General features: G+C 39.7%; 1 protein-coding gene across 11 annotated transcripts in view; it reads left to right on the forward strand.

The window, feature by feature from the left end:
• PALLD (palladin, cytoskeletal associated protein) overlaps nt 1-25023 on the forward strand; it is a 415834-nt gene that overhangs the window by 381025 nt on the left and 9786 nt on the right. For 7 of the 11 annotated variants that reach the window (XM_027599246.1, XM_027599249.1, XM_027599254.1 and 4 more), the window contains 6 exons: nt 4270-4405; nt 7302-7400; nt 8200-8250; nt 9417-9638; nt 13719-13868; nt 22896-22990. In XM_027599246.1, the coding sequence (XP_027455047.1) occupies nt 4270-4405; nt 7302-7400; nt 8200-8250; nt 9417-9638; nt 13719-13868; nt 22896-22990 (753 nt within the window). The remainder of the gene's footprint in view (nt 1-4269; nt 4406-7301; nt 7401-8199; nt 8251-9416; nt 9639-13718; nt 13869-22895; nt 22991-25023) is intronic. The other 4 variants (XM_027599248.1, XM_027599250.1, XM_027599255.1 and 1 more) reach the window with 1 other exon arrangement.

Raw genomic sequence — 25023 nt, forward strand, 5'->3', positions numbered from 1 at the left:
CCAAGAAGTCATCAGGTGACACAGTCACTCACCTTACAGACCAACTCTGGAGTTACAGGCTTAACAGAATCTGTATTGATGTGTTTGCCCAGCATTGTGCCGTACTAGATACTCAATAAGTATTTGTGCAGTGACTGTTAGACATTTAAAAATCTTTCAACTGATTGATTTGATTTCAGTGTTAATTGTTCAGAACCAAGTAAATATGTGTACCTTAAATTCTGTAAAAGAAAATAATGTCTTTAAAATAGCAGGAAACAGAGATGAAGTAAATGCTCCTCTAATGCTTGTGATCTTGCTGTGTTTAGGGAATCCCCTTGTTAAAAGAAACATAGAATGATCAGGGTTTTTATTTGGGTCAAAGAGTAATTTTATTTGTACTCTTTGAAACAATAAAATATCTGGGTGGCAAGAACCCAAACCAAGGTGAATGGCTTCTCTATGAAATGTCCCAGAGCAGTCATGCCTGAGTTCCCTACAGAGTCCGAAATACTGAGAAATGCTTTGTAAGCCCAGGACTTATTCTGTTGTGAACAGACAGGTGTTTACTTGTTCAAGACGACTTGTGGCTGTCTTTTAAAAGACCAGTTCTCTGTTTCTGTTGTTTAGGTGATCTCTTCGGTCCTTGATGGCCGCGCTTTGCCCCTTTCTTTCTTATTTGTGCAGAGAACACGGCTCTCAGTGTATTGTGCCCGCAGAGACACAGGGAAGCTTCTGTCATCAATGCTACATGTCATCACACAGTTGTGCAACTCATTTATGTTGTCAAGTTTAAAGTAATAATGGGAACCCGTGTGTTCCAAGTAATATGTGATGTAACACAGAGCTGGCTTTCATTTTACCTTTCAGGTGACTTTAGAACGTACCTCTTCTAGTTTGCAGATGTTAAGGCTTTAGTCAAAAGCAGCACAGAACTTTATTTCCAAAACTGTGTAATTTGTATGTGTTCTGAGCCTGACTTTTTACATGTGGTTTGATTATAGATGGCTTTGGGACAATTTTTCTTGCCTGAGGGGGGAAGGTAGAGAGAGATCAGAAGTGAAGATAGAGGGGCGCCTCGGTGGCTCAGTCGGTTGAGCATCTGCCTTCAGCTCGGGTCATGATCCCAGGGTCCTGGGATCACTCTGAGTCGGGCTCCCTGTTCAGCGGGGAGTCTGTTTCTCCCTCTGCCTTTTCCCCTCCCCACCCACCCTTCCCACCCCTGCTCTTCCTCTCTCAAGTAAATAAATAAAATCTTTTAAAAAAACTTATTACTTATTTGGAGAAAGAGAGAGCCCAAGCAGGGGGAAAGAGGCAGAGGGAGAGGGAGAAGCAGACTCCCCACTGAGCAGGGAGCCCGACTCAGGGCCTGATCCCAGGACCTGGAGATCATGACCTGAGCCAAAGGCAGATGTTCAACCAACTGAGCCACCCAGGCATCCCCAGTAAATAAAATCTTTAAAAAAAAAAAAAAAAAGTGAAGATAGATAGTACATCCATTCACTTACTCCATGAATATTATTTTCGGGTCTGCTGTTTGACAAGCACTGTGATTAACCAAAGAGTCAGGGTGTGAGAGAGAGCATTAACAAGAACATATATTAATAAAGTTTGATGAGTGCTATGAAGAAAAGAAACATGGTATAAATAACTAATGGGTAGACTTGGTCAGGGTCCTCCTTTCCAAGGGGACATTAAACTGAAGCCTGCAGGCTGACGACATCTGTCCTAAGGGCCAGAGGCGCCGGGCCCAGGAAAGCTGGCACAGAATACACACTTTCATTGAAGGACTGGATGGTTCTAAAAATTGAGGTTAGAAGTCATGATTCCTATGGCTCTTGCTGTTCATGTGTCACAGCTTCACTGCCCCGCTCCTTAAAAGCCAAGATCAATTCCCAGGCAGTAGGATACAACAAAGTCTGACCTGGTCTTTGATATTCAAACACAGGATATCACAATCTTTTCTTTAATACCAGTGTTTAACCCCCTCCATTTGAACTTCAGGGCAAACGACTAGAAAAGGAAGAACCTGGAAAAGCTGTCAGGGTGTTTTCTGCAATAGGCATCAGAAGACTCGACTACCAGTAGATTAAATGCTCCTGGTTTATTGATCTACATAACAAGTGTAGGGGCAGGGGGCTCCACGGGTAGGTCACCCATGTCCCAGAAACATCATCAGGGCTCCGGGGTCTCTGTCTTTCCAAGCTGCCGCCATCAGCATGTTGCAGGTTCTCCCCTTATGCTCAGTGTGGGTGTGGCAGTTTGGGGCATTTTGACACAGTGGTAGCCAGTAAAAGAAGGGGGGCATTTCTTCCTGTGTGTTGTTTGTAGAGGTGAGAAATGTTTAACTAGAGCACCTCCCCCTTGCCCCCATCTCAGCGGCAAGGCTCCATCACATGCCTCTAGCCACACAAACCACTGTCCACGGGATTGAGACCACTCAACTTAGGTCAGTCACCCCTGAGTTTGGGGAGGGGGTCACCTTCTCTAAGCACATTGGAGGGTGAACAACCCACAAAATCAGGGGAGGTTCAGCAAGGAAACGGGAACGGACGGGAGGGGCACAGGCCTCAGGATTCCACGGTATTACTGCTGAGGGCGGAGTGCACTGCAGTTTCAGGATGTTCTGTTTTCTCTTGCCAGTGTAGTGACTGTCTTGTTCCCTACATTTTTGGGTAAAATGGTGAGAAGCAGAGAGTTTGGTGAACTTTGGTGTTAATTTACATCCTCAGCCTTACTAGGGCTTTCTACCTTATCAGTGACGTGGTATCCAGCACATGGTGCCTTGACACATTTGCAGTAAACCTTTCTTTTAACTTAAATTGTCTTATTATAAAACATATAAATAAGGAAACATATACAAGGTATATGTATAGTTTAAAAGAATAGTAATAAAAATCATGCCTGTTTCTAGTACCTTTGAAGGCTTCCTATGTCACCCTCCCCAGTCACGTCCAGAACTGCCCCCCCCCCGAGAGATAACCACTACCCTGAATTTCTGAGTTAATCCTTCTCTTGTCTTAATATGTTTCGCTAAGTTTATTTCTCGAACTTTTTTTATGTATCAGAATCACCTAGAGGACTTGTTAAAACACAGATTGCTGGACCCTAACCCGAGTTTCTGATTCAGTAGGTCTGCAGTGAGTCCAAAAATCTGCATTCCTAACAGTTTCTCAGGTGATGTGGGTGCCGCTGGTCCAAAGAACACCCTTTAAGAACCTCTGCCCTGGCAGAAGACTGCCTAGTTTTTGTCTGTTGATAAACGGGAGCGTCTTTTATGTATTCTTTAACTTGGTTTTTTTAAACTTGACATTACGTCTTTGAAATTCAACTTGGGCGATATGGGTAGCTACAGGTCATTCATTTTCACTACCGTATAGTATATTCTATTTCTCTTGAATCTTTGCCCACAGCCCTATGAGGGAAAAGGAAGGGAAGTAGGAAGCAAATTGCTTAAGGCACCAACAAAAGTGATTGCCCACCCATCAAGCATCCAGCACCAGTGACCCCTGGCTCACATGGCCCAGGGCATTGTTGCTGCCCTGGGAAAGAAAAGTTCTGAGGTGTCACTTATTTAAGAGCCCCAGGCTCTCCAGGAGGTTTAGGAGGCTTGGGGTGTTGGGGGGTACCAGGCATAGCAGGACCTTCAGACCTTCTAGGGCCCTTTAGCATGAACTAGACCTTTTGTAACATTGGCCTCCTCTAATCAAATCAGGATAGAAGGGAAGATAACCAACAGTATTTGCTTAGAATGAGCTAGACACTGTTGTTGAATAAATTGATTGCAAAGGATCAGAAGGACTGAACTTATGAAAGTATGAAAGAAATAATGTTCTCTCTCAAATCTTCTCAATAGCCATCTATGGTATATATGTTTGTACTTATTTACAGGAAATGTTAAGAAACTTGCCCAAAGTCACAAACCTAATACCAGGCAGAGCCAGATTTTAAACCCAGCTGTGATTACAAATCACATTGTGTTTTCACTTTACATTGCTGCCTCCCTGGGACTAAAACACAAGCCTTCCCTGTTCTTGGCATTTGTCTAACCACTGAGACACACTCCCTAAAGTATGTCCACTTTCTCTGAAAACTGGTTCCAGTTAGTGTTACCCAAACAGCGAAACCAGCTTTCATGGTTCTTTCCATAATTAATGGGAATAGATACAGCATTACAGAAGAGTGGGCATTGACATTGACACATTGTACTGTCTTTGTTGGACTTGAATGTTTGACTTGGATTTATGTGCCTGACAAGTGACTCCATTGCCTTGTGCTTTTGTCCTGCAGGGGATTTCCAAAGAAGGCCAACAGAACTGCTAGAATAGCTTCTGATGAGGAGATTCAAGGCACAAAGGATGCTGTCATTCAAGACCTGGAACGAAAACTTCGCTTCAAGGAGGACCTCCTGAACAACGGCCAGCCGGTACACAGAGATGGATTTGGGGCCTGAACTTGGAATATTAGCTGCCCACGTCAGAGAGTTCTTCCTTCACTTTGGTTCTTATACTTTGTCCACAAAATTGATTTCATTACCCCTAAATCTGTGTTCTTCTTAGCATTATGGCCTGAATCTGGGGGAAAGGGAGAAAAGTGGAAAGGCTTCCCTCTACTTGGCCTCCACTCTTTCCTGCATTCTTGGAGTGAAGTTAGCAAGTTGGAGATAAAGAGGAAGGGCTGATTTTACGGTGGGGAGTAAAACAAATGAGGAATTGCAGCATTACAAAGAAAAAGGAACAAATCTGGGCTGGGTAGGAGGGGGAAGGTATGCTCTGGAATGATCTATATCTACCACAAGTACCAAAAGGAGAATGTGGATTCTCTGGCATGTACTCCTTCTATACAAAGACTATCTTTACTGAGGAAACGGCCCCTGAAGTCCAGTACTGTTCTGGGAGACCATTACTAGATACTGATTCCGTAATCTGAAAGGGTAACGCTTGTTTCACGGTATTGTTCTGCTATCTGTACGGTAGATCTGGTAAACAATATATGTGTAGAAGATGTTTTCACCATCGGACTTAAATGTTTCCTCACCAGTTGTTTCTCGTTTTTTACCGACCCTTCCTCTTACTACATCCGAGTATTTTTAAGGGGACAGGAAGTCTCACAAATAAGATTTCCCAGGTGAAGAAAAGGAGCCTTTGGTGGCTTTATTTTGGAATTATCACCAGAAAAATTGGTCCGGCTCTTAAGTAGAAGAAGAAAAGGGCCTCTTTGTATAAAAGCTCCCTCTCAGATACCTTTTTCAGAGTAGAAAGCACTCTGTGTTAAATATGTTTTCTAGGAATTTTAATTCTCACACATTGATAAATAAAAATGTGAGAACAGAGCATGTTCGATTGGAAAGGTGGAGGGTAGAGGAGGGGTCCTGAATGCTGCTTTTAATTATTAGGGCATCCTAATCTGAGTTCAGGAAGATTAAAATTCTAATGAGATCTTGTGTTGGTCATTCATTTCATTGAGAATAGAAGATTTTCACAAAGGGAAAAATATTTTTCTCCCTGAAATAAGTAATTGCATGTGTAAATGTGCATACTCTGGAAGTTTCCCCTGGCTCTGTCAACTAAAGCCTTTGAAAGATTAAAACAAATACTTATGGGAACTTACTCAAGGCAAGTAGAGACATTTCTCCAGTTTTTTGCGGTTTTTTGGGTCTCTGTTTAAATGTTCCTTATGGACTAAGAGTCTCTTGGTTAAAGAGACTTAAGCTGTTAGAGCATACTATGTATATTATATGTTTATCGATCTGTTTAGCAGCAAAGGACATTCACAAGTTCCATAGATTTCCGCATTCGAGAGTTTAAAAGGACAACTTTTTCCTAGTGTTGCATATTATTCTGTTACTTATTTTTGGCTTCTGTGGACAGGGCTTGGATATCCACATGGCCTAGTGGTTTAGAAACAAAACTGAAGTAAATTTGGCTTTTACTGGTAGCAGGTGCATTCTGGCAAAGGACTAGGTAGCAAATTGATATTTCTGCTTATAAGGAAAAGGGTGGACATTACTCCAGTCCTACCTTTGATGTTGATGCAGTTCTCCACGAAAACATTAGGAAGGCTTTTAAGAGAGCAGGTATTTAAAACTCTTTTTGAAAATTGAATTCAGTGATTCTTTAACAGATGTGAGAAAATTAATTTTAATAACAACATACTTGGACTGAGACAGTCCATGCACCAAACACCTACCTCGTCGTATCCCCACCCCTTCTTTACTAAATAATACGAACTTTAGGACTATTTGTCATTTGGCACTGACGTGTTTCACTTCCCGGTTTCAGCTGGGACTAGAACCAGCAATTACTGGAAATTATAAATTTATTCAACATATTTTCCTGATTAGAGAGTTTCCAATAGAATTTGCATCTATGTTCAGAAGTTGGGAAGTTTACTGAAGTAACTTCTGTATTTTTTTAAGATTCTGCCTTACTAATTATTCCCTATTTTTAATCAAACACTTGTTTATGGGACAGAGGGTCTCTGAAAGTTCTTCCCAGATCTGTAATTCTAAGGCATTTTAGAACCAAAACTCAAAGGCAGGAAACAGCCCAACAGAGAGAACAAAAATGCTGGCATTTCTTCTGTGTAAGAATGGCCCCGCAAATGTGTTTTGGCCAAATCTAGAGTCCTGGCTGCTAGATGCAAAAACATTGCCACTTTGCCTGATGGGCAGGCAAGCAGTCTGCCTCTGAGCAGAATCTCGAATTACGGATATTAGCTTTGGCAAGTATCTTTCGCAGTCCTTTTGCTAAGTCAGCCATGTGTGACCATTCTTTGTGGACCTTTACAATTGGCCTACATTCACCTGCTACACAGCAGCCTAGGAAATGTCCATAGAGCTGAGAACCCCAAGCAGAGGGGACCACCGCTGCCCGCTGGTCTAAAACTTCCCTTACCAGAGGCTGGGAGCCCACTAGTCTGGTTTGAAGCTTGTAGATGGCTATGGAAAGACCATTTCCTTTAAAAAAAAGATTTTGCTATTTGAATATCTCTTTTCTCTATATGTATCATGAAGGATTAGGACATGACAGCTATTTTCTGTGCGGCTGCTGCCTTGTTTGGTTATTATATTCACCTTGAATTTGGGCTGTACCAGTTGGTGGCCCCCAACACTGGATTAAGCCACTAAGACCGGAAGAGGAGGTGACAGAACACCAGAGGGAAGGGAAAGAAACAGACCCCTTTTACATACAGGCATCTGAAGGTTGAGAGAAAATAGTTACAGAAAACACCAAAACTCATTTTTTAAAATTCCTTATCGTGAGGCAGTATGTAATTGTGAATTTTCTAACTTTGTAATTTCTGTGACTTACTTTGCTCAGAGGCTAACCTATGAAGAGAGAATGGCTCGTCGACTGCTAGGTGCTGACAGTGCAGCTGTCTTTAATATTCAGGAGCCAGAAGAGGAAACAGCTAATCAGGTACTGTGTTCCTCTGGACTAATTAAGAGAAATAGTAATTATTCTGCCCCCTCTGCCCATCCTCTTTGTGGACACTGTTCTTGGGATCAGTTCTGTGGGAAGTAGAGGGCAAGTCAAAGAAAAGCAGTATTAATATCACCAGTCACGCTCACAGCTAATATTTACTGAGCACATAGCATGTGCCAGACAGGGGTGTTAAGTGATTGATAAGAGTTATTTCAGTCAGTGATACCTGTTCTTTTTATCTTCTTACTGATCAGTTTAGTCTCCTTTTAAGTATCGTTCTGATTTTCCCGTCCTGTGTTTTAATGCAAAACCGCTTCTGGGGAGAAACCTATTTTCACTGAAACTGTGCGAAATAGGTAGTGAATATTTCCATTTATGTTCTTAACATCTAGTCAAAGTAAAATATCTGTATAGAAAAAAATGTCTTTCTTTTCCTTCACATATACAGTTAGAAATCACTAATCAGCAGAAAACCTAAATGGCTATTTTTGTACCCCTGCTGCCGCCAAAAAAAAGTCCCTTCACGGATTTGATGTAGCTGTTTTATAATCTCCACTGCTTCTGCTTGGAGTTTCCAGATGTAGTCTCAAGATTAAAGGAAGCTTTTTAAAACGTTTAAAGGATCAAGTAAACTCTCAGAGATGTTGAGAAATAGCTCTGCCTTCAGTATCTGAAGATTTTTCTGTGTTAAATATTGCTGCCACAAAAATTTCACTTAAGAAAGAAAACTAGAAATCTTGCTAGATTCTTATTTCTGTTATTAGTCTTCACTTCTTTTTTTCTACCATTACAGGAAATTGGGTCTCCTCATGCTTCTGTAGGGAGTCCTCTGGACGGTCAAAAGGTTAAGCTATTCACCTTTCTTCTCCTTCCGGTCTTTCACTGTATCTGTTTTCTTGTGTTCTTCCTCGTTTACCTGTGTATCTGTCTTGACTGCCATATATTAATTACAAATACTGTGACCAGTGTCTGTTTTAATACCAGATGAACAGAATTACTGTAGTGTGCTTTTTGTCGTATATTACAAACTTGGATTCTGTCACTAGTGAATACTCTGAACTGTAAATTGTTAAAAGTTTCTCATTTGTTACACCTTTCTGGGGGGAAACGCGCTGATTCTTAAACTGATTAATTTGATAGTAATTAAAACAAAACAACTCCTGTATTTTTTGCAGTTTTATTCATACTGTTGTATTTCTTCCCTCAAGACAACAAAACAGTTTTTTAAAGGTGGGGTAGCTTCTTTATGAGAAAACCTAGTTAAAACATCTTTTATTTGTTACTAAAGACAGTATTTTATAATGGGCTGCCTTGTTTCCATTGTGCTTTTTGTAAGCAAGTGAACTGTAGGATCCCCCTTCATTCATCACCATAGGATGTTGATGGCTACTCTGCTTTTGTCTTTTTAATCAGAATTTTGACTGTCAATTCCATTTTTCTTTTAAAGAGGGTGGAGAGTAGTTCCTACTAGCTGCAAAGCTGAGGAGGAGTTCAGAGGCTATGTGGCTGAGGATTATTAGGAGTGAAAAAAAAAATGCCATGTTTTCCATTATCTGCTTGCTGAAATGCTCTGTACCCTGCAGCTGCTATAGCCACGCGCACTGCCACCTTTCTGAAGTGTGGCACTGCCCTGCACAGCTTTCACCTACAGAAAGAAACCGGTGTTCCATCGTGTTTTATTTTTATGAACAGTTTAGGAATACAAAGCTGTTGCCTTTTTCTTTCTTTCCCCACACCCCCAAGAGAAAAGAGAAAGAAATTCATCTTCATAGTTTTTTTGGGGGAGGACGATGATAAGACCTGAAGACAGTTTGAAATATCATGTATACTTACTTCCAGATGTTTTTTGTTTTATATGGAATTGGGTTGGGCTCAGACTTGTTTTTAAGTCTCTGGTAAAAAGATCACTGTCTTCTGAGTGCCTCACTGGAGAGGAGAATAAGACTCCTGAGACACATGGGACCACAAGGGACTGAGGTTGCTAACATGACCTTTTTTTGCCTGATACAGGAATACAAAGTCTCCAGCTGTGAACAGAGACTCATCAGTGAAATCGAGTACAGGCTAGAAAGGTCTCCTGTGGATGAATCAGGTGATGACATTCAATACGGGGATGTGCCTGTGGATAATGGAGTGGCGCCGTTCTTTGAGATGAAGCTGAAACATTACAAGATCTTTGAGGGAATGCCTGTAACTTTCACATGCAGGGTGACTGGGAATCCAAAGCCAAAGGTAAGCTGAAAACATAGCTTTTTAAGAGTCCTGTTTTCTGCGGAAGTTTAGCTTCCAAAATACAGTGTGTATAATAGGAGGAAGAGATACAGACTACCTTTCTCAGGACCCATGATGTAAAATGTTTGAAGTACTATTTAAGTTCAGGGCCTTCCTCAGGAGGCATTAGAAACCAAAAAGAGTAGAAGGGTAGAGTTTGGGTTTGGAGAATAGAAGAGGAAAATAACAATTAATCGCCAAGACCTTTTCGTACGCCTACAGCATTTACTCATGTGCTGTTATCAGTGTCACTTCCAAATTGCAGGTGACTGAACTGAGCTCAGTGAGGTTTGATTAACTTGCCCAAGGTTAGGGAGCTGGTGAGCGGTCAGGCTTGAACACCAACCCCATGCTGTGTATCATACAGAGAAGCAGTGCTTACCATGGATTATAAAAACTTCAGATCTTTAATCTACAAAACCAAAGCTTCCTGTATTTACAAAGGGACTAGGGGCCAGAATACTGGTGAGAAAGGATATTCAAAGGAACTTCTGATACTCAAGAGGACTAGGCTGACCTAGATTGAAGTCCTCTTCCTACAGACACATGGAAACAGCTGGATAGAGTTGCCCAGTCTGTAAAGGGAGGCGAGAATAATTGCTCACTAGTCCAGAAAGCAATAAACAGAATTACACTTTTCCCTGGAACTTGGAAGAAAAGAATAAAAAAGGTGCCCATGAGAAATGGAAACTCCACATTTACACTTTCATATGATATGAAACCAAAAGCTGCAAAATTAATATGAAATTTAGTCCAGGATGATTAAAATCCTTGTTTCTGGCAGAAGCAAGCAAAAACTGCCCTAGAACACTCTTACAATTTGGGGCATATCAAACTTCGGTAGGTTAAGAGGGAGGAAGAAGAAATTCACAGTAAAAACTTACAAACCATATGAGAAACAAATAAGGAGGATCAGTAGCAAAAGAAACAAGAAAATAGAAGCTCCAGTATTGCACACTACTGAATGGCCTTAAGCAAACTATAAAATAACTATGTTTAAAATGATTGAAACGATTTTAAAAGAAATAGAAACTGGGGGCACCTGGGTGGCTCAGTGGGTTAAGTGTCTGCCTTCAGCTCAGGTCATGGTCCCGGGAGTCCTGGGATGGAGTCCTGCAACGGGCTTCCTGCTCAGCGGGGATTCTGCTTTCTCCCTCTGCCCCTCACCCCACCCATGCTTGCTACTCTCTCTCGCTCTCAAGTAAATAAATAAAAATCTTTTTAAAAAATAAAAAGAAATAGAAGAAATAGAAACTTAACAGGACAGTACCAAAGCCCAAGCAAATTTGTAAAATAAGCATATAGAAATGAAAAATACACTCACTGAAATTAAAAGCTTAACAGTGGTATCACAGAGAAAGAGCAAAGAAAATAGCCTTCAGTTTTCAAATGCATATCTACCTTCTAATAAGATGAGACTTTCATAATAATAAACTGTTAGAGAAAACTTCTTTATTCTTGGCATCATTTGGATAATTGCTCTGTATTCACAAACATACAAATTCATGTACTAAAAATAAATGTGCAGCTTATGAATGAAACTCAACAAGAAATTGTATGTTAAGCTTCCAAAATCTTCACAAAGATCCCTTGTTATTTTTAAATCTTACTCAAGGCTTAAGGTCATTAATTAAGTTCTAAGATCACTAATTCTTGTTTTAAAGAACGCTGTGTTCACCTGAAAGATGAGCCGTTGTGTTTAACATAACTCTGCTTTTCTAGTAGGAATTTAAATGTTTCACAGCTGTGAGAGGCTTAATTTTTTAAGAATTTTTATTGTCTTCTTTCACCTTCCTTCTTCCCCTTCCTCCCTCCTGTCCTCACTGTGGTTCTTTTTCTTCCACACGTGGTATATAAATTACATTAGGACTATTAAAGTATGGGATATTCATCATGTCTAAAAAAAATTACATCCTTTTTTTTTTGCTTTTTTTTTTTTTTTTCATTGTTTTCTGCCCTTGACATGCTTGTTCCATATGGAAACATGAGAAGACGGGAAAGAATTTCTAATTCACCCTGTTTTCATCTCTTGTACCCTCCCCTTCCCTCTGATTAGCAGTCTTGGTAAAATTGTTGGAACTACTTCTTCTTAATTCTCATTTGAAAGTCGTATTCCAAGTACAATGAAGGTGAGAAGTATGATTAAAGGAAAGAAACAAGTCTGAAGAACTGGCGTGGCAAGAATGCAAAAGGAAGAAATTGTATACTAATCACAGCTGCTTCCATCAGAAAACATAAAACCACCAAGAAGAGAATGATAATTATGAAATATCATGCTTTATCTAATTTAATTTTTAGAACTGAGAGTTATGAGTCTAGTTGATGATCCATTTTTAGATTCTGGAGATTAATAATACAGTCTGTAAATTCAGAGCTAATTGAAAAAATAGGGGTTGGAAAAGTTTCAGCAGTCAGATCCCAATTATTATTCATGCGCTTATTTAGTGCTATATACTTCTAGCTGTTCCTTTCTTAAAATATAAGTTTCAAAAAGATTTTTCAGATTCAGAGGCTTTCATAGAAAGTTGAATTTGAGTGCCAGTTGTGGTCTCAATTTGCATATGGATTTACATTAAGGAAGAAGTGCATTTTAAAAACTGAAGGTTCTAAAGTAGGTTTCTTCTGTTAGGAATGAGTTAGGAATGCTTTAGGATGCCAGGAACAACAGCTGACAACAAAGAACTCCTTGCGGCTTTACAAAGGGGGATTTGTTTAGTTCCCTAACCGTTAAGTCTGAAGGTGGGTTGATGCAGGCATTGGTTCAGCATCTCAGTCATGTGAGGGCCGCTGGCCCTGTGATTCATTATCATGGCCCCATGTCTCCGCTGTCAGAAATAATAACTAAATCATGAGGGATCCGTGGACCAGTGATTTTATTTAAAGATCAGGGAAGGTGGTAGGACCTGTGAAAGAGGTAGTTTGACCATTTTAAAATGTGTTATTTAGTCCAGATTTATTTTTACTTTACTCTTCACATTTGATTTTCTATCAAACCAAGTTAAAATATTATGGAAAATTATTGTAAGTTTAAATACTACTGTGTTTTCTTTAACAGAGTGGGGAGAGTGGACAAACTTTTTTATATATTTTTTTAAGATTTTATTTATTTATTTGAGAGAGAGAATGAGAGATAGAGAGCACGAGAGGGAAGAGGGTCAGAGGGAGAAGCAGACCCCCCACTGAGAAGGGAGCCCGACATGGGACTCGATCCCGGGACTCCAGGATCATGACCTGAGCCAAAGGCAGTCGCTTAACCAACTGAGCCAACCAGGCGCCCTATAATTTTTTTTAAAGACTTTATTTGACACAGAGAGAGAGAGCACAAGCAGGGGGAGCAGCAGGCAGAGGGAGAAGCAGGCTCCCCACTGAGCAGGGACCCCGATGCAGGACTCGATCCCAGGACCCCGGGATCATGACCTGAGCTGAAGGCAGACGCTAAACCGACTGAGCCACCCAGGTGCCCCCTTTGAGCATATGCTCCTTGGCCCAGAGTTAAAGCAGTAGAGCTCACCCATCACCAACCCCTTACTGTTGCTCCTTCCTCACTGCCGTTTGATCTAACACAATTCAGCAGAATGGTTAGAGTTGGGGTCTGTTATTCTCTAAAATAACCTTTTTACCTTCTTCCCTTTGCTTTACAAGTAACACATTTTACTTCAGTGCATTTCATTCAGTACATGTGAAAATAGAAGCAAAAGGAAAAATGCCTGTAGAGCCACCCTAGAACTAACCACTGTCCACGTTCAATATAGATCCCTCCATATAAATAATATGTAAAAAGTATGTGAATAATGTGAATACTTACACACATTTTAAAATTAAAAAAAGATATATAATTTTTAAAAACTAAAATAGAATTAAACCTGTTTGTTGCCTAGTTTTTTCACTCAAAAATCAATTTCCTATTAAGATGTTCTGTTTAACATTTTAACATGAAAACTCCGATCAGCTCTGCAGGCCACACCGTTAGTATTTACCAGTCCCCCTAATAGAGTAGTACTGCACACATCCTTAATCTTCCATCACTGTTTGCTCTCACAGATCTATTGGTTTAAAGATGGGAAGCAGATCTCTCCAAAGAATGATCACTACACCATTCAAAGAGATCTTGACGGGACCTGCTCTCTCCACACCACGGCCTCCACCCTAGATGATGATGGCAATTACACAATTATGGCTGCAAACCCTCAGGTAAAGATTAAGGGTATAGGTCTGGCTTCAGTTCTGTGCATAGCTCTTACAGGCATTTATTTGGAGAAAGGAACTGTTTAATTAAAAGGTGGAATCATGTTTCTTTGACCTGCAACTATCTCCCCAAATTCTATATCCATTTTGGTTTCGGAGGATAGAAAAATTCTTTGTTTCATTAGTATTTACTTATTCCATCAGGTGTTTTTCACATGAATAATTCCAGTGCAGATGTGTATTCGTCCTGCAAATCTTAATCAGTGCCTAAAAGGTACACTTCTTATGCCTGTGGTGGGGTTGCAGTGGTGGCCAGAACAAAGTCCTGAGGTAGAAAATAAGCCAGTAAACACATATATAAATAATATCATTTCAGATAGGATTAAGTTCTTGAAGAAGAAAAAAAAGGATAGTGAGTGGCATACATAAATATGCTATAGTAAAAAAATCCTCAAAAAGTAAAATACTTAAATTTAAAGAAATACATACACTTACTTAATTCAATGGAATTTAAGTATATAAGTGTAGACAAATTATAATTTTGATAGCATCTGTGTATGGCATTCAGGATTAGTTTCCATCCACATGTTTTCTCTTGTTTTTGGCCTTAGATTTAGGGTCAAAAAATCAGCTGACTACTTAGAATTTAGTAGGCAGCTACTGGGTATCAGGTTCCTAAGTCAAGCCTGCAAGTTCTTTTCTGAGGGTCAGGTATGTTTTAGGCACTGTGCTGGGTAGGGAGGATGCAAAAATGAGTAAGAAGTGATTTTGTACCTTCAGAGCTCAATGTATGACAGGGTAATTTTACAAAGTCGGCAGAAGTCATGTAAATAGCACGCTTTAAAAAAAAGAAGCTAAAATTAACAATTTTATTATATAATGAAGATTGTCCAGTCATGCTTTTAAAATCTCTGACCTTTTTATATCATTCCATATTTCATTATTTCTTTTGAAGGAAACATGAAGTATTAGAAAATTATACAAATAATTTCAGCAAAGCTTATACACTTCTAAAAGTTTGTGCAGTGTTTATCCTAATATTACATTGTCACATAAACATCTATTTCTGAAATATTAAGATTAGAGTGAAATTCTAATTACCCAAAAATCAGGTGGTGATAGGGCACACAGGGAACTCATCACTGTCAGCAGTTTCCATATTAAATACGTATTTTCTTGAGGTTCTCATTTTTCAATCAGTGCATATATGACTGTCACCTTGAAAAATGGTCAAAAGCACAACTTTTACTAAAAGTTACATTGTAATACTTAGTGTTCATGTTTGGAGCATTTGAGGGAAAAGAAGTGGAACTTGCTTTTTTCTTATTATATTTTCAGTATGTTTCCTTGACTGTTATTAACAAATTTCAATTTTCAGTTTTCTGCCTATTAAAATAGTAGTGGAGAACTCAAAAAAATCCAAAATTTTTCTTCATACTAGGTCCTTTATCCCTGTCTCCCCTAGAAAGGTTGGAATGTATTATAAGAGGTCGAATTAACTGTGTTCCTTAAGCACTTGCCAGTCCTGGTCCTGATGTTAATTTTGAGGCATTTTTCCTAGTGAATGTTTTAAACCGTTATTGGAGTCAGCGGTTTTCTAGAACAAAGAACATAAATGTAAAATTTGCAATTATGAGTCTGCTCCTAGTCTTCTTCAAATTATACTAATGTAGTTTTACATGTGGAAAATCTAAACGAGGGGGGTACTGTACTGGCCATGAGCAGAGTTGGAGACTGCATGCCAGCCTCCAAGCATGTAAACTACTGACGGGTTATGATGAAGTCACTAGATGAAGGAGGGCTGCTGAAGATCCCCTTAGGAACACAGAAGAGGAGGAAGGGAAAGAAATAGAAAGAATGAAATAGTGCTGGTGCTACTGAAAAGCCTAAGTATACACGAGGAGTTCAGGGGTTAGGAGCATGAACTTTGGCATCAGACAGATCTGAGTTGAATTTCTGCCTCTGCACCTCACCACTCATGTGACCTTTAGCAAGTCACCTACCCTCTCTTTCCTCTTCTGTGAAATGAGAATAATCATATGGATTTAAGTCATGCACTCCATCTGCGTGGCACGTGACAGGCTTTCAGTAAAAGCTCGTTATTGTCATTATTTTAATTCAGAGGCACTAATAACCCTGTCTTAAAGCAGCAGCCCTGAAAGAGAGTGGAAGCCTGTGGAATTAGGGTATAGAGGATGGTCTGTTTCTAGATATTCCAGTCCTACTGTTGGAGTAAGCAAGTCAGTTCGGGATGGGGTTTCTCCCCAGTATGTTGCCGATGTGTGGTCCTCTGACCTTCTGGCTTTTCCTTTTTACCACCCCCATGGGAAAGGAGTCCGTTAGGTAGCGGATGTGGCTTTGCCACAACTGCCACAGCGGTGGGCTTGGGCGGAGGGAGCCATGTGGAGCCGTGGGCTCGTGACGGGCCGCACCCCCAGCACAGCTGACAGGAGCCACACATGAAGCTGGGAAGTTGCTCTGCTCCCAGCACACTCAGGGCCAAGGGAAGGCCCAAAAGAGAGCTGTCAAGGCCCTCGTTCCAGTCCCCAGTGAATTCTGCTTTACCAAATCCCAGGACACGTCCCAAAGTTAACCCTCTCTCGTTCTTGGCCTCTACCCTTTGAAGAGAAGACAAAGAAATGAGAAGTGGACCGGTTTATGTCAGGTAGCCAAGAGCCCAGCCCAGAACAGAATATCCCACGTGATTTCAGCAAACAGGAGTACGACTGCTCTGGTTCTGTCAGGGGCAGCAAAAGAGTCCAAGAACTCCAGAGGGCACAGAAACCAAAGCAGTTCCAAAACCTAGAATTCCAACTGCCCCTCAAGGTTAGCTGATCCAGCCCGTATTCTAATTAAAGGGGGTAAGACTAAATTATGTCTCCTTTTCTACCTAAATGAGCAAAGGCAGGCATAGGAGGGGAAACTTGTGAAGAGAATCTGAGGAAATCCTAAAAGTGGGCATGTAGATGTCAGATGAAAATTGCTGTGAGAGAATTTTTATATTTAGGGTACTTGGTATTAATTGCCATTTCAAGTCTCAGCATGTTGCCTGGTTGATTTTAATTTCAAGAATAGAACTCCCGCTCTCTCCTGGCATCTTCAGTAGCAGGTATGTGCAGATATACCAGATGGACATTTTGTGAGCTATCACCTAGAAACTGGACAGACTTCACTACCCATTAGAAAGACAAAGAGGTATTTAAACCATGACAAACAGCAGACCATTTTTTTACTTAATCCTTGATATAAGTTATCCTTTGTTGCTTATAGGAATACCATAACAGAAATGTTTAACAGTTTTAATCTCTACTTTATGTTATTGTATATTAAGGTATTTTGCCATTCTTGTAATTTATGAATTAAAATATGATTTGAGGGGTGCCTGGAGGATGGCCCAGGTCATGATCTCAGGGTCCTGGGATCGAGCCCCACATCAGGCTCCCTGCTCAGCGGGAAGCCTGGTTCTCCCCCTCTGCCCCTCCCCCCGACTCGTACTCGCTCATGCGCACGTGTGCCCTCTCCCTCTCATAAATAAAATCTTTAAAAAAAAAAAAACATGATTCAAAAGAAGCACGATATAAGGCACTGAGAAAAATTTGAAAAGTCAAAGCTGAATTTTTTTTTTAAAGATTTTATTTATTTTGACAGACACAGCTAGAGAGGGAACACAAGCAGGGGGAGTGAGGGAGGGAGAAGCAGGCTTCCCGCAGAGCAGGGAGCCCGATGTGGGGCTCGATCCCAGGGCCCTGGGATCACAACCTGAGCCCAAGGCAGACACTTAAGGACTGAGCCACCAGGTGCCCCGAAAGCTGAATTTTTTAGGATACATTAATCCCAAAAGCATATAGTCAAAACTTAAGTTGATTCCCCGATTCCTCGATACCCTCTGGTTACCTTAAACTTTTTTCACACTTTAAATGTATTTGGTTTGAAAGGGAGACAGCGACATCTGATTGTTCTGGTACACTGTAGTGTACATAATGTGAAATGACCAAGGGAAAGAGGAAAAGGCTGGAGCGAAAAAATGAGCTCAGTAATGAAACACAGACGGCAGAGCTTCCCTGAGCAGTGGAAAGTAATTACAGAGAGCAGCCAAGAGAAAGGGTGAGAACCAAGGAAAGAGAGAAATACTAAAGTTCAGCAGAATATTTTATAGAATATTTTTCCACCTGGGTTCATCTTTTGGGAATAAGAAACACATTAGATATTGTTGACTGCATCCAAATTCTACTTGGGATGGAACACACAGCTCTAAACATATACTGGACACTGTGTATCACACTCAGTGTGTGCTGCTAGGGCAATTCATGAGAGACCAAAGCAATCACATAGTTGAGTGAAATAATGAGTGATTATGCAGTGCTACACCAAACATGATGCCAAAATGAGGATCACAAATGCAGTTTTAGACTCTAATCCTATCTTAAGACACGACTAAATCTAAACATGAATGTTTTACTTTGTTTTGTTGTGTTGCTAAGTTACTCTGTGCTGCACTTGGAGTTTGGAAGGGGTGTTTTGCAACTTGATGTTTCCTCAAATTGCATTATGTATACAAGTGGCAAGCTTTTATAAAGACCTGTGTGCCACAGTTAAATTTCATAAGCTAGGAAATATAAATGTTATTTCCATATTATATAAATAATTGGCCTTGCATGAGGCATAAATAATCTTTACAAGCTGAATGTTTAATACATAATCGCATTAAGAATTCAAACTTATTACTTGTTCTATAGCTTTAAACTCTGTGGATTTGGAATAGAGAAGTAACACACAGCTGAATTAAATTTAAGAAGTGGGTTTGCTTGTGTTTTGTTTTAGCATTAGAAGGTTTCCTGGCTCATTTAAACATTCACTTCCATTATTCCTTCATGTGTTAATAATAAAGAAGATAGAAATGAGCAAGTTAAAAGCAAAGGCAACAAACAGCACTAATGTGCATCAGAGCCTAGAAGTCACAACGATTACTAGGGTTAACTGGCATATTAGTATGATTAAAATTTTGTATGACCTTCATAAATAAGACGTCCAAACTGAACTTCAGTTCCATCTGAACTTTCAATTGCGTATATCTTTTCAAAAGTGTTTCACTGAGTTCTGGGATTTTTTCCCCAAATACAAATGTCAAAATTATACAACTTGTTAGTTTGGTTGCTTTCTAAATGCTCCTGGTCATTTATTGGTTAGTAATATATATTTAGACAATATCACTGTATTATCAAACTAATAATTCTGCCTCCTGAAGATCATGCCTTTCCCTTTGATGTTCAGAAGTGAAACATGGTGTAGGAGTTAAAAAGGTGACAAATTCCTTTTTCTTAAATTTGGGTAAAGATTCTGCAGCAGTATTTGTGTATATGTTTCTAAGCAGCAGTAAAAATCTTGAAAACATTGTAGAAATGTGTAATCTTTAGAGAGTAGTAGGCCAGCCTGTTGACCCTATTTTTTGGAGAGGGAGGAGGAGTCAGGGTTTATCTAAACTAAGCAGAGTCAAATGGTTAGAGTTGAGTAGGACATCTTTTATCTTACACCTCAAATGCAGCCGTTACATAAGTGAACACGTTGAATATACCAGTGTGCCTGGCACCTTTCAAGCAATAGCATACATTTTTCCTTTGGAGTAAATTATATCCTAATACAAAAAGAAAGAGAGAGAGGGAGGGAGGGAGGGAGGAAGGAAAGAAAACCCCACTGCATATGAAAAAAAATTGTTTTTAAAACAATTCTAAGAGATGCTTCATATCCATCTGGTCATTATTATAATTATATCCATATTCAGTGCTATAATAATTTAACATTTTGAGTTTTTACTATGTGCAAAACACAAGACTAAGTGCTTTACACCTATTAACTCATTTAATCTTCATAAGAACCCATGCAAGATTGATTAACTATATGGTTCTATTTTATAGATAAGGAAACTCACTTAGGAGGTTAAGTTACCTGCCTAACGTCACTCATTTATAAGGGACAGGCCTGGTTTACAAACCTAGACTGACTCCAGAGCTAGGGAGGGTCATACAAAGGTAACTAGGGCTCATTTCAGCATTAAGAGCACTGAGGGAAGAAGTTGCTGTGGCTGAGGTCGAGGAGGTTGCTGCCTGTGTTCTCCTTTAGGATTTTGATGGGCTCCTGTCTCACATTTAGGTCTTTCAACCATGAGGCATGGGGTGGCTGGGTGATAGACATTGGGGAGGGTATGTGCTATGGAGAGCGCTGTGAATTGTGCAAGACTGTTGAATCACAGATCTGTACCTCTGAAACAAACAATACATTATATGTTAAAAAAAAAAAGAAGAAGATAGCAGGAAGGGAAAAATGAAGAGGGGGAAATCGGAGGGGAAGACGAACCATGAGAGACTATGGACTCTGAGAAACAAACTGAGGGTTCTAGAGGGGAGGGGGGTGGGGGGATGGGTTAGCCTGGTGATGGGTATTAAAGAGGGCACGTTCTGCATGGAGCACTGGGTGTTATACGCAAACATTGAATCATGGAACACTACATCAAAAACTAAAGATGTAATATATGGTGATTAACATAACATAATTAAAAAATAAAAATAAAGCACTGAGGGACAGGGGACACTATCGTTAAAAGAGGCATTTGATGGAATCAAAAAAAGGAGGAAAGAGCGTATCAGGCAAAGTATAACCACTTGGGAGAAATTTATTGGAGTCAACCAAGGTGTTGGGACCCATAAAAATCATCTTGATGCATGTCTGTGCATACATAATGTCTAGTAAAACAATACCCGTAATGACTGATAGTGATAATTTATGATATCAAGATCTATTTGATATTTGGAAGATAAAGATCATCTTAGGTTGTATCATTTAATCTTTACAACATCTGTGTGAGACATATATCGTGCCCTGGCTTTTACAGAAGAAGAAACAAAGGCTTGAACAAATTTGGTTATTTGCCCAAAGTCTTAGGAAAGTCAAAACTCAAATCCTAGTTAGAGAAAATTTTTTTATCTCCTTCCCCAAATTCAAGGTTAAAGACTAAATTTAACTTACATCTTTTTCTAACCACATAGATGATTAGTTGATGTTAACTTCCCTTGTGGTTCCTCTGGGTTTTAAACCACAAGGAAGAGTCTTTCCAAATTATATAAATATTTTAATCTATCCAGATTAAAATGATTTGCTTAAGTAGCGCAGCAAATAGTAAGGAAGCCATATCCCATATCACTACAATTTTGAAGCTATTTGTGTAAAACAAAACATAAAATTCCCCTGTCTTTAGTCCCCAAAAGAATCGTGGATCTTACATGTTCACTTGTTAAAGCAGCTGCGATGATGCATCAATTGGGTAATTTTAACGGGGATCTCTTAAGCAAGTCATGTCTAGATTTTTTGTAGCAGGCATAGATTTGGAGGGGTTAGATGAAATTCATTTTCATATTTCAGGCAAGCTTAGGGGGACTTCCAAGTGTTTGCCGAGAGCTTAGCATGAGAGAATTTCCATCATGTGGCCTGAACTTCAGATAGAACAAATCTGAGTTAGAAATAATCCCCCTCATAATGTTATACACTTCATGTCTCCTTGGAAATTTTCAAGAAAGGCAGTGTTTAAATATGATCTCAATAGAAAATACTGTGAATGCTGGAGGAGGTTACATACCTAATGGGATAAGACTCCTTCAGTTTTGCTTCTTTATGACCTCCTCTTTCTATTTGATAGTTCCTAATTCTGTCTGTATCACACCACTATGTGTCTTTGCCTCTTCGGAGTGGTCAGGGCCCCAAGGAAGTCCCGTCTGGGGGGAGACCTGGATGGTCCTGCTGACTGGATTCCTGCCCTTCACCGAATCCTGCTATGGGGCTTTCTCTGTGTCCCCCCCCACCACCGTGCTCCCTTAGTTAGTGAACTCCCTGAGTTCACTCTCAGGTGGAACGAAGCAGTTCCTCCAGACATACAGAACACCTGCGCTTCTGTTACCTGTCTATACTGGCAGCTTGGCAAAATGAGGGTCAGTGGTAAACTTGGACTATAAAGTGCACCTGAGGGCGGCTCATCCACTGTGAGCTAGAAATCCCTAAGTCTAATCATTCGTAATCTGTTTCTCATTTTTCCTCTCTTGCTGTTCCCTCGCCATCGTCAGAATTTAGAAGTACAACTGCTCTCATTCTGCTGGGGTATAAGAGGAGAAAGCCATCTATTTTGCTACTCTAGAAGTAATAGGGGGAAAATTAAAAGAAGGGGCTAAAACAAAAAGCCAAAGTAACAATGGTGATTTATTCATGTCATCTGGGTCCTCTAAGTATTACTTTTGTCTGTCCTAGGACAGCATTTATATTAATTTTTCAATTTGAGAGATAAATTTAAGAGATAAAACTTGAGAGATTAAAATAAAGCTTTTCATTAAATAGGCCCATATCATACAACCCACATATTTTAGGTATCTCACTGCTTCTAGTTTTTAAATCACAACTATGCTCATTTCATGAGAACATGGTAACCTATGGTCACTTACTCTCCTTGTCATCCCCATGCGTACCTCTCATATAATGCTCATTTCATCATGCTGGTATCCCTTTTAATATATGGTTTTTAGAAGGAATACTACTAACATTTAATATATATGTATTACTAAAAAGATCCGTCAGAAAACTAAAATCATCTAGTTTGATTTCAGAATTAGCTACAACCAATAGATATTTGACCATGAAAATGGAATTCTCGCAAGACAGTTAATGTCCTTCTGCTATGTCCTATAATTCAACCATAGCCGATTATAATTAATTCAGTCAGGACTGTCATTTTAAATACCATTCTAGATAAAACAGTAAAGCTTTTTGAGTAGTTCAAAGAAAGACCTAGTCACCCAGTTCCTTAATTAATACAGAGTTTAGCGAGGAGTTTAACTCAGGGAAAGTACGTTTCTGAGAGGGATTGGTGTCAATACTACTACGGCATATTGGTCTGTTAAGACATAATGTCTTATGGAGAACAGGACAATAAACATGGTGCTTAATGGTTAGCTGTTTTGCATGGCAAATCACGTCTTTTCCTGATGTCTCTGCCAGGGCCGCATCAGTTGTACTGGACGCCTAATGGTACAGGCTGTCAACCAAAGAGGTCGCAGTCCCCGCTCTCCCTCAAGCCATCCTCATGTCAGAAGGTATTTCACATGTTCCTTCCTGTAGGTGTTGCTACTATTTTCAGTTATTACTATAAATTCAACACTATTAGAATCATGGTGTGACCACAAAACGGTGAACATAGAAGACAGAAGAACGCAAATACGGTCTCAAGGTGCATACATTGCCTGGCTCCTTGATTATTCTGCCCCGTTGCAATTCAGAAAAGGGAAAGGAACAGTCACTAAGGTCGCTAAGCCCAGTTAGATATGCTATCACTAATTTGTTAAATAGGGCCCAGTTTGTATCTGAAGAAATCAAGACTCAGCGCCTTTAAATGGCAGGTACCTTAACATGAAAATACTAGTAAATGGTACAGAAAGATTCAAAACCAAACTTCTCCAACCAGCAGCTGTCTAGACTAGCCATGACAAATTACTGCCACTACGTTTCTTAAAATCAGCTAGTTTGCTAATGTTCACTTTTTAGTCACTTAGTTCAAAACAGTTTAGATGACAATTTTGTAGGTAAGATGTGCCCTACTTGAAACGCTCACAGCAAGTACTTGCTAACAATGGAGTGTGCTTTCTCTTCCTAGTCACTAGTCGTCTTGAGCTTATGCAAGGATGTTGACGGGATAATAGTAGGCAGGGACAAGGAAAGGATATCACTTCCTAGTAACTTATTTGCACTTAAGAAAATATGGTAAGTCACCTAGCCTGTCATCTTGGGTTCCTATTTAGATATTTTACAGAGCCTGCTCCAACAGCCCTGACTGTAAACTGCAGGCCACAGATGTAAACACTGGCAGTGAAGAGAATGTATGCTAAGTTAGGCTCACAGAAGGTCAGCCAGGAACACTGAGGAAGCACCAAACAAGTGCTCTGTCTACACCTCATGTGACTGGATGCACAGAGCCCTCTGCGCAACACTTTGGAAGACAGTTCTGATACCTAAACACATGGGGGTTTAATACTCTAACTTGTTTGTTCACAAGAACCTAGGCCTGTGTGTACGGCTGTAAACAACGTATTGAGTAGCAGATCCAGTCTCTTGCATTATTTTCTTCTGCTTTCCTTGTGTCTCCAATACATTCAAGCTTTTCCATGTGTCAGTGTCTCCTAGAAAAGCATTCTGCTCAGAAATCAGATCTGTACTTGAACAGTAGACTATATAAAAAAGCTGGCAGTTATTAGCCTGTTATAGTGATCTTTCATTTGCTCTACTCTTTTTCTAGTTAAATGTTTTTAAACTTCTCTTCTAGTGATTAGTGACAGAATTTATGTTCAAGATCTCATTCCTTCCTTACATCTTCCCTGCAATTACTTTAAATTGATGTTGCTCTGAAAGGTGCCTCTAGCAACATACTCAAAAGCAAGAGAGATGCACAAAATCTGGGAGATTTACACAATTTTAATTTAAAGCTAAAAAATATAATTTGTTTTCCTGGTTTATATGAAAAGGAATTTTGATTAGAAAGTTACGAAATTTTTTGGGCTCCTGGGTGGCTCAGTTGGTTAAGCGACTGCCTTCGGCTCAGGTCATGATCCTGGAGTCCTGGGATCGAGTCCCGCATCGGGCTCCCTGCTCAGCAGTGAGTCTGCTTCTCCCTCTGACCCTCTGACCCTCTTCCCTCTCATGCTCTGTCTCATTCTTTCTCAAATAAATAAAATATTTAAAAAAAAAATAGAAAGTTACGAAATTTTTACAAAATAATAAATTTTAATTTCCTATAAATTTCAAATCACAGTGGAAAGTTATACTTTCTGTTGGAAAAGATTTTGTGATAAATGAGGAACAGCTGCTGCTACTTCTCATACAGCTTTCAAAAATATTTATTTAGGAAAAAACAGGTTAATATAGAGTACTTCATTTTTTCCCATTTCTCTTAGCTTTAAGGAGTAGGATAGCAGAATTATTTAAGTTCTGAAATTAGCAGACTATGAAATTCATAATAAACTTTCAAATGAAACAAGATTTTGCTAACTTTTCTGACTTTATGTGTAAACTTTAGGAGTCGTAATCAGGGAAAGAAATTATATTATTACTCCATGTATTATTAAAAAAAATCAAG

Source organism: Zalophus californianus, chromosome 2, assembly GCF_009762305.2.
Source record: "Zalophus californianus isolate mZalCal1 chromosome 2, mZalCal1.pri.v2, whole genome shotgun sequence".
In the NCBI taxonomy this organism is placed as follows: Eukaryota; Metazoa; Chordata; class Mammalia; order Carnivora; family Otariidae; genus Zalophus; species Zalophus californianus.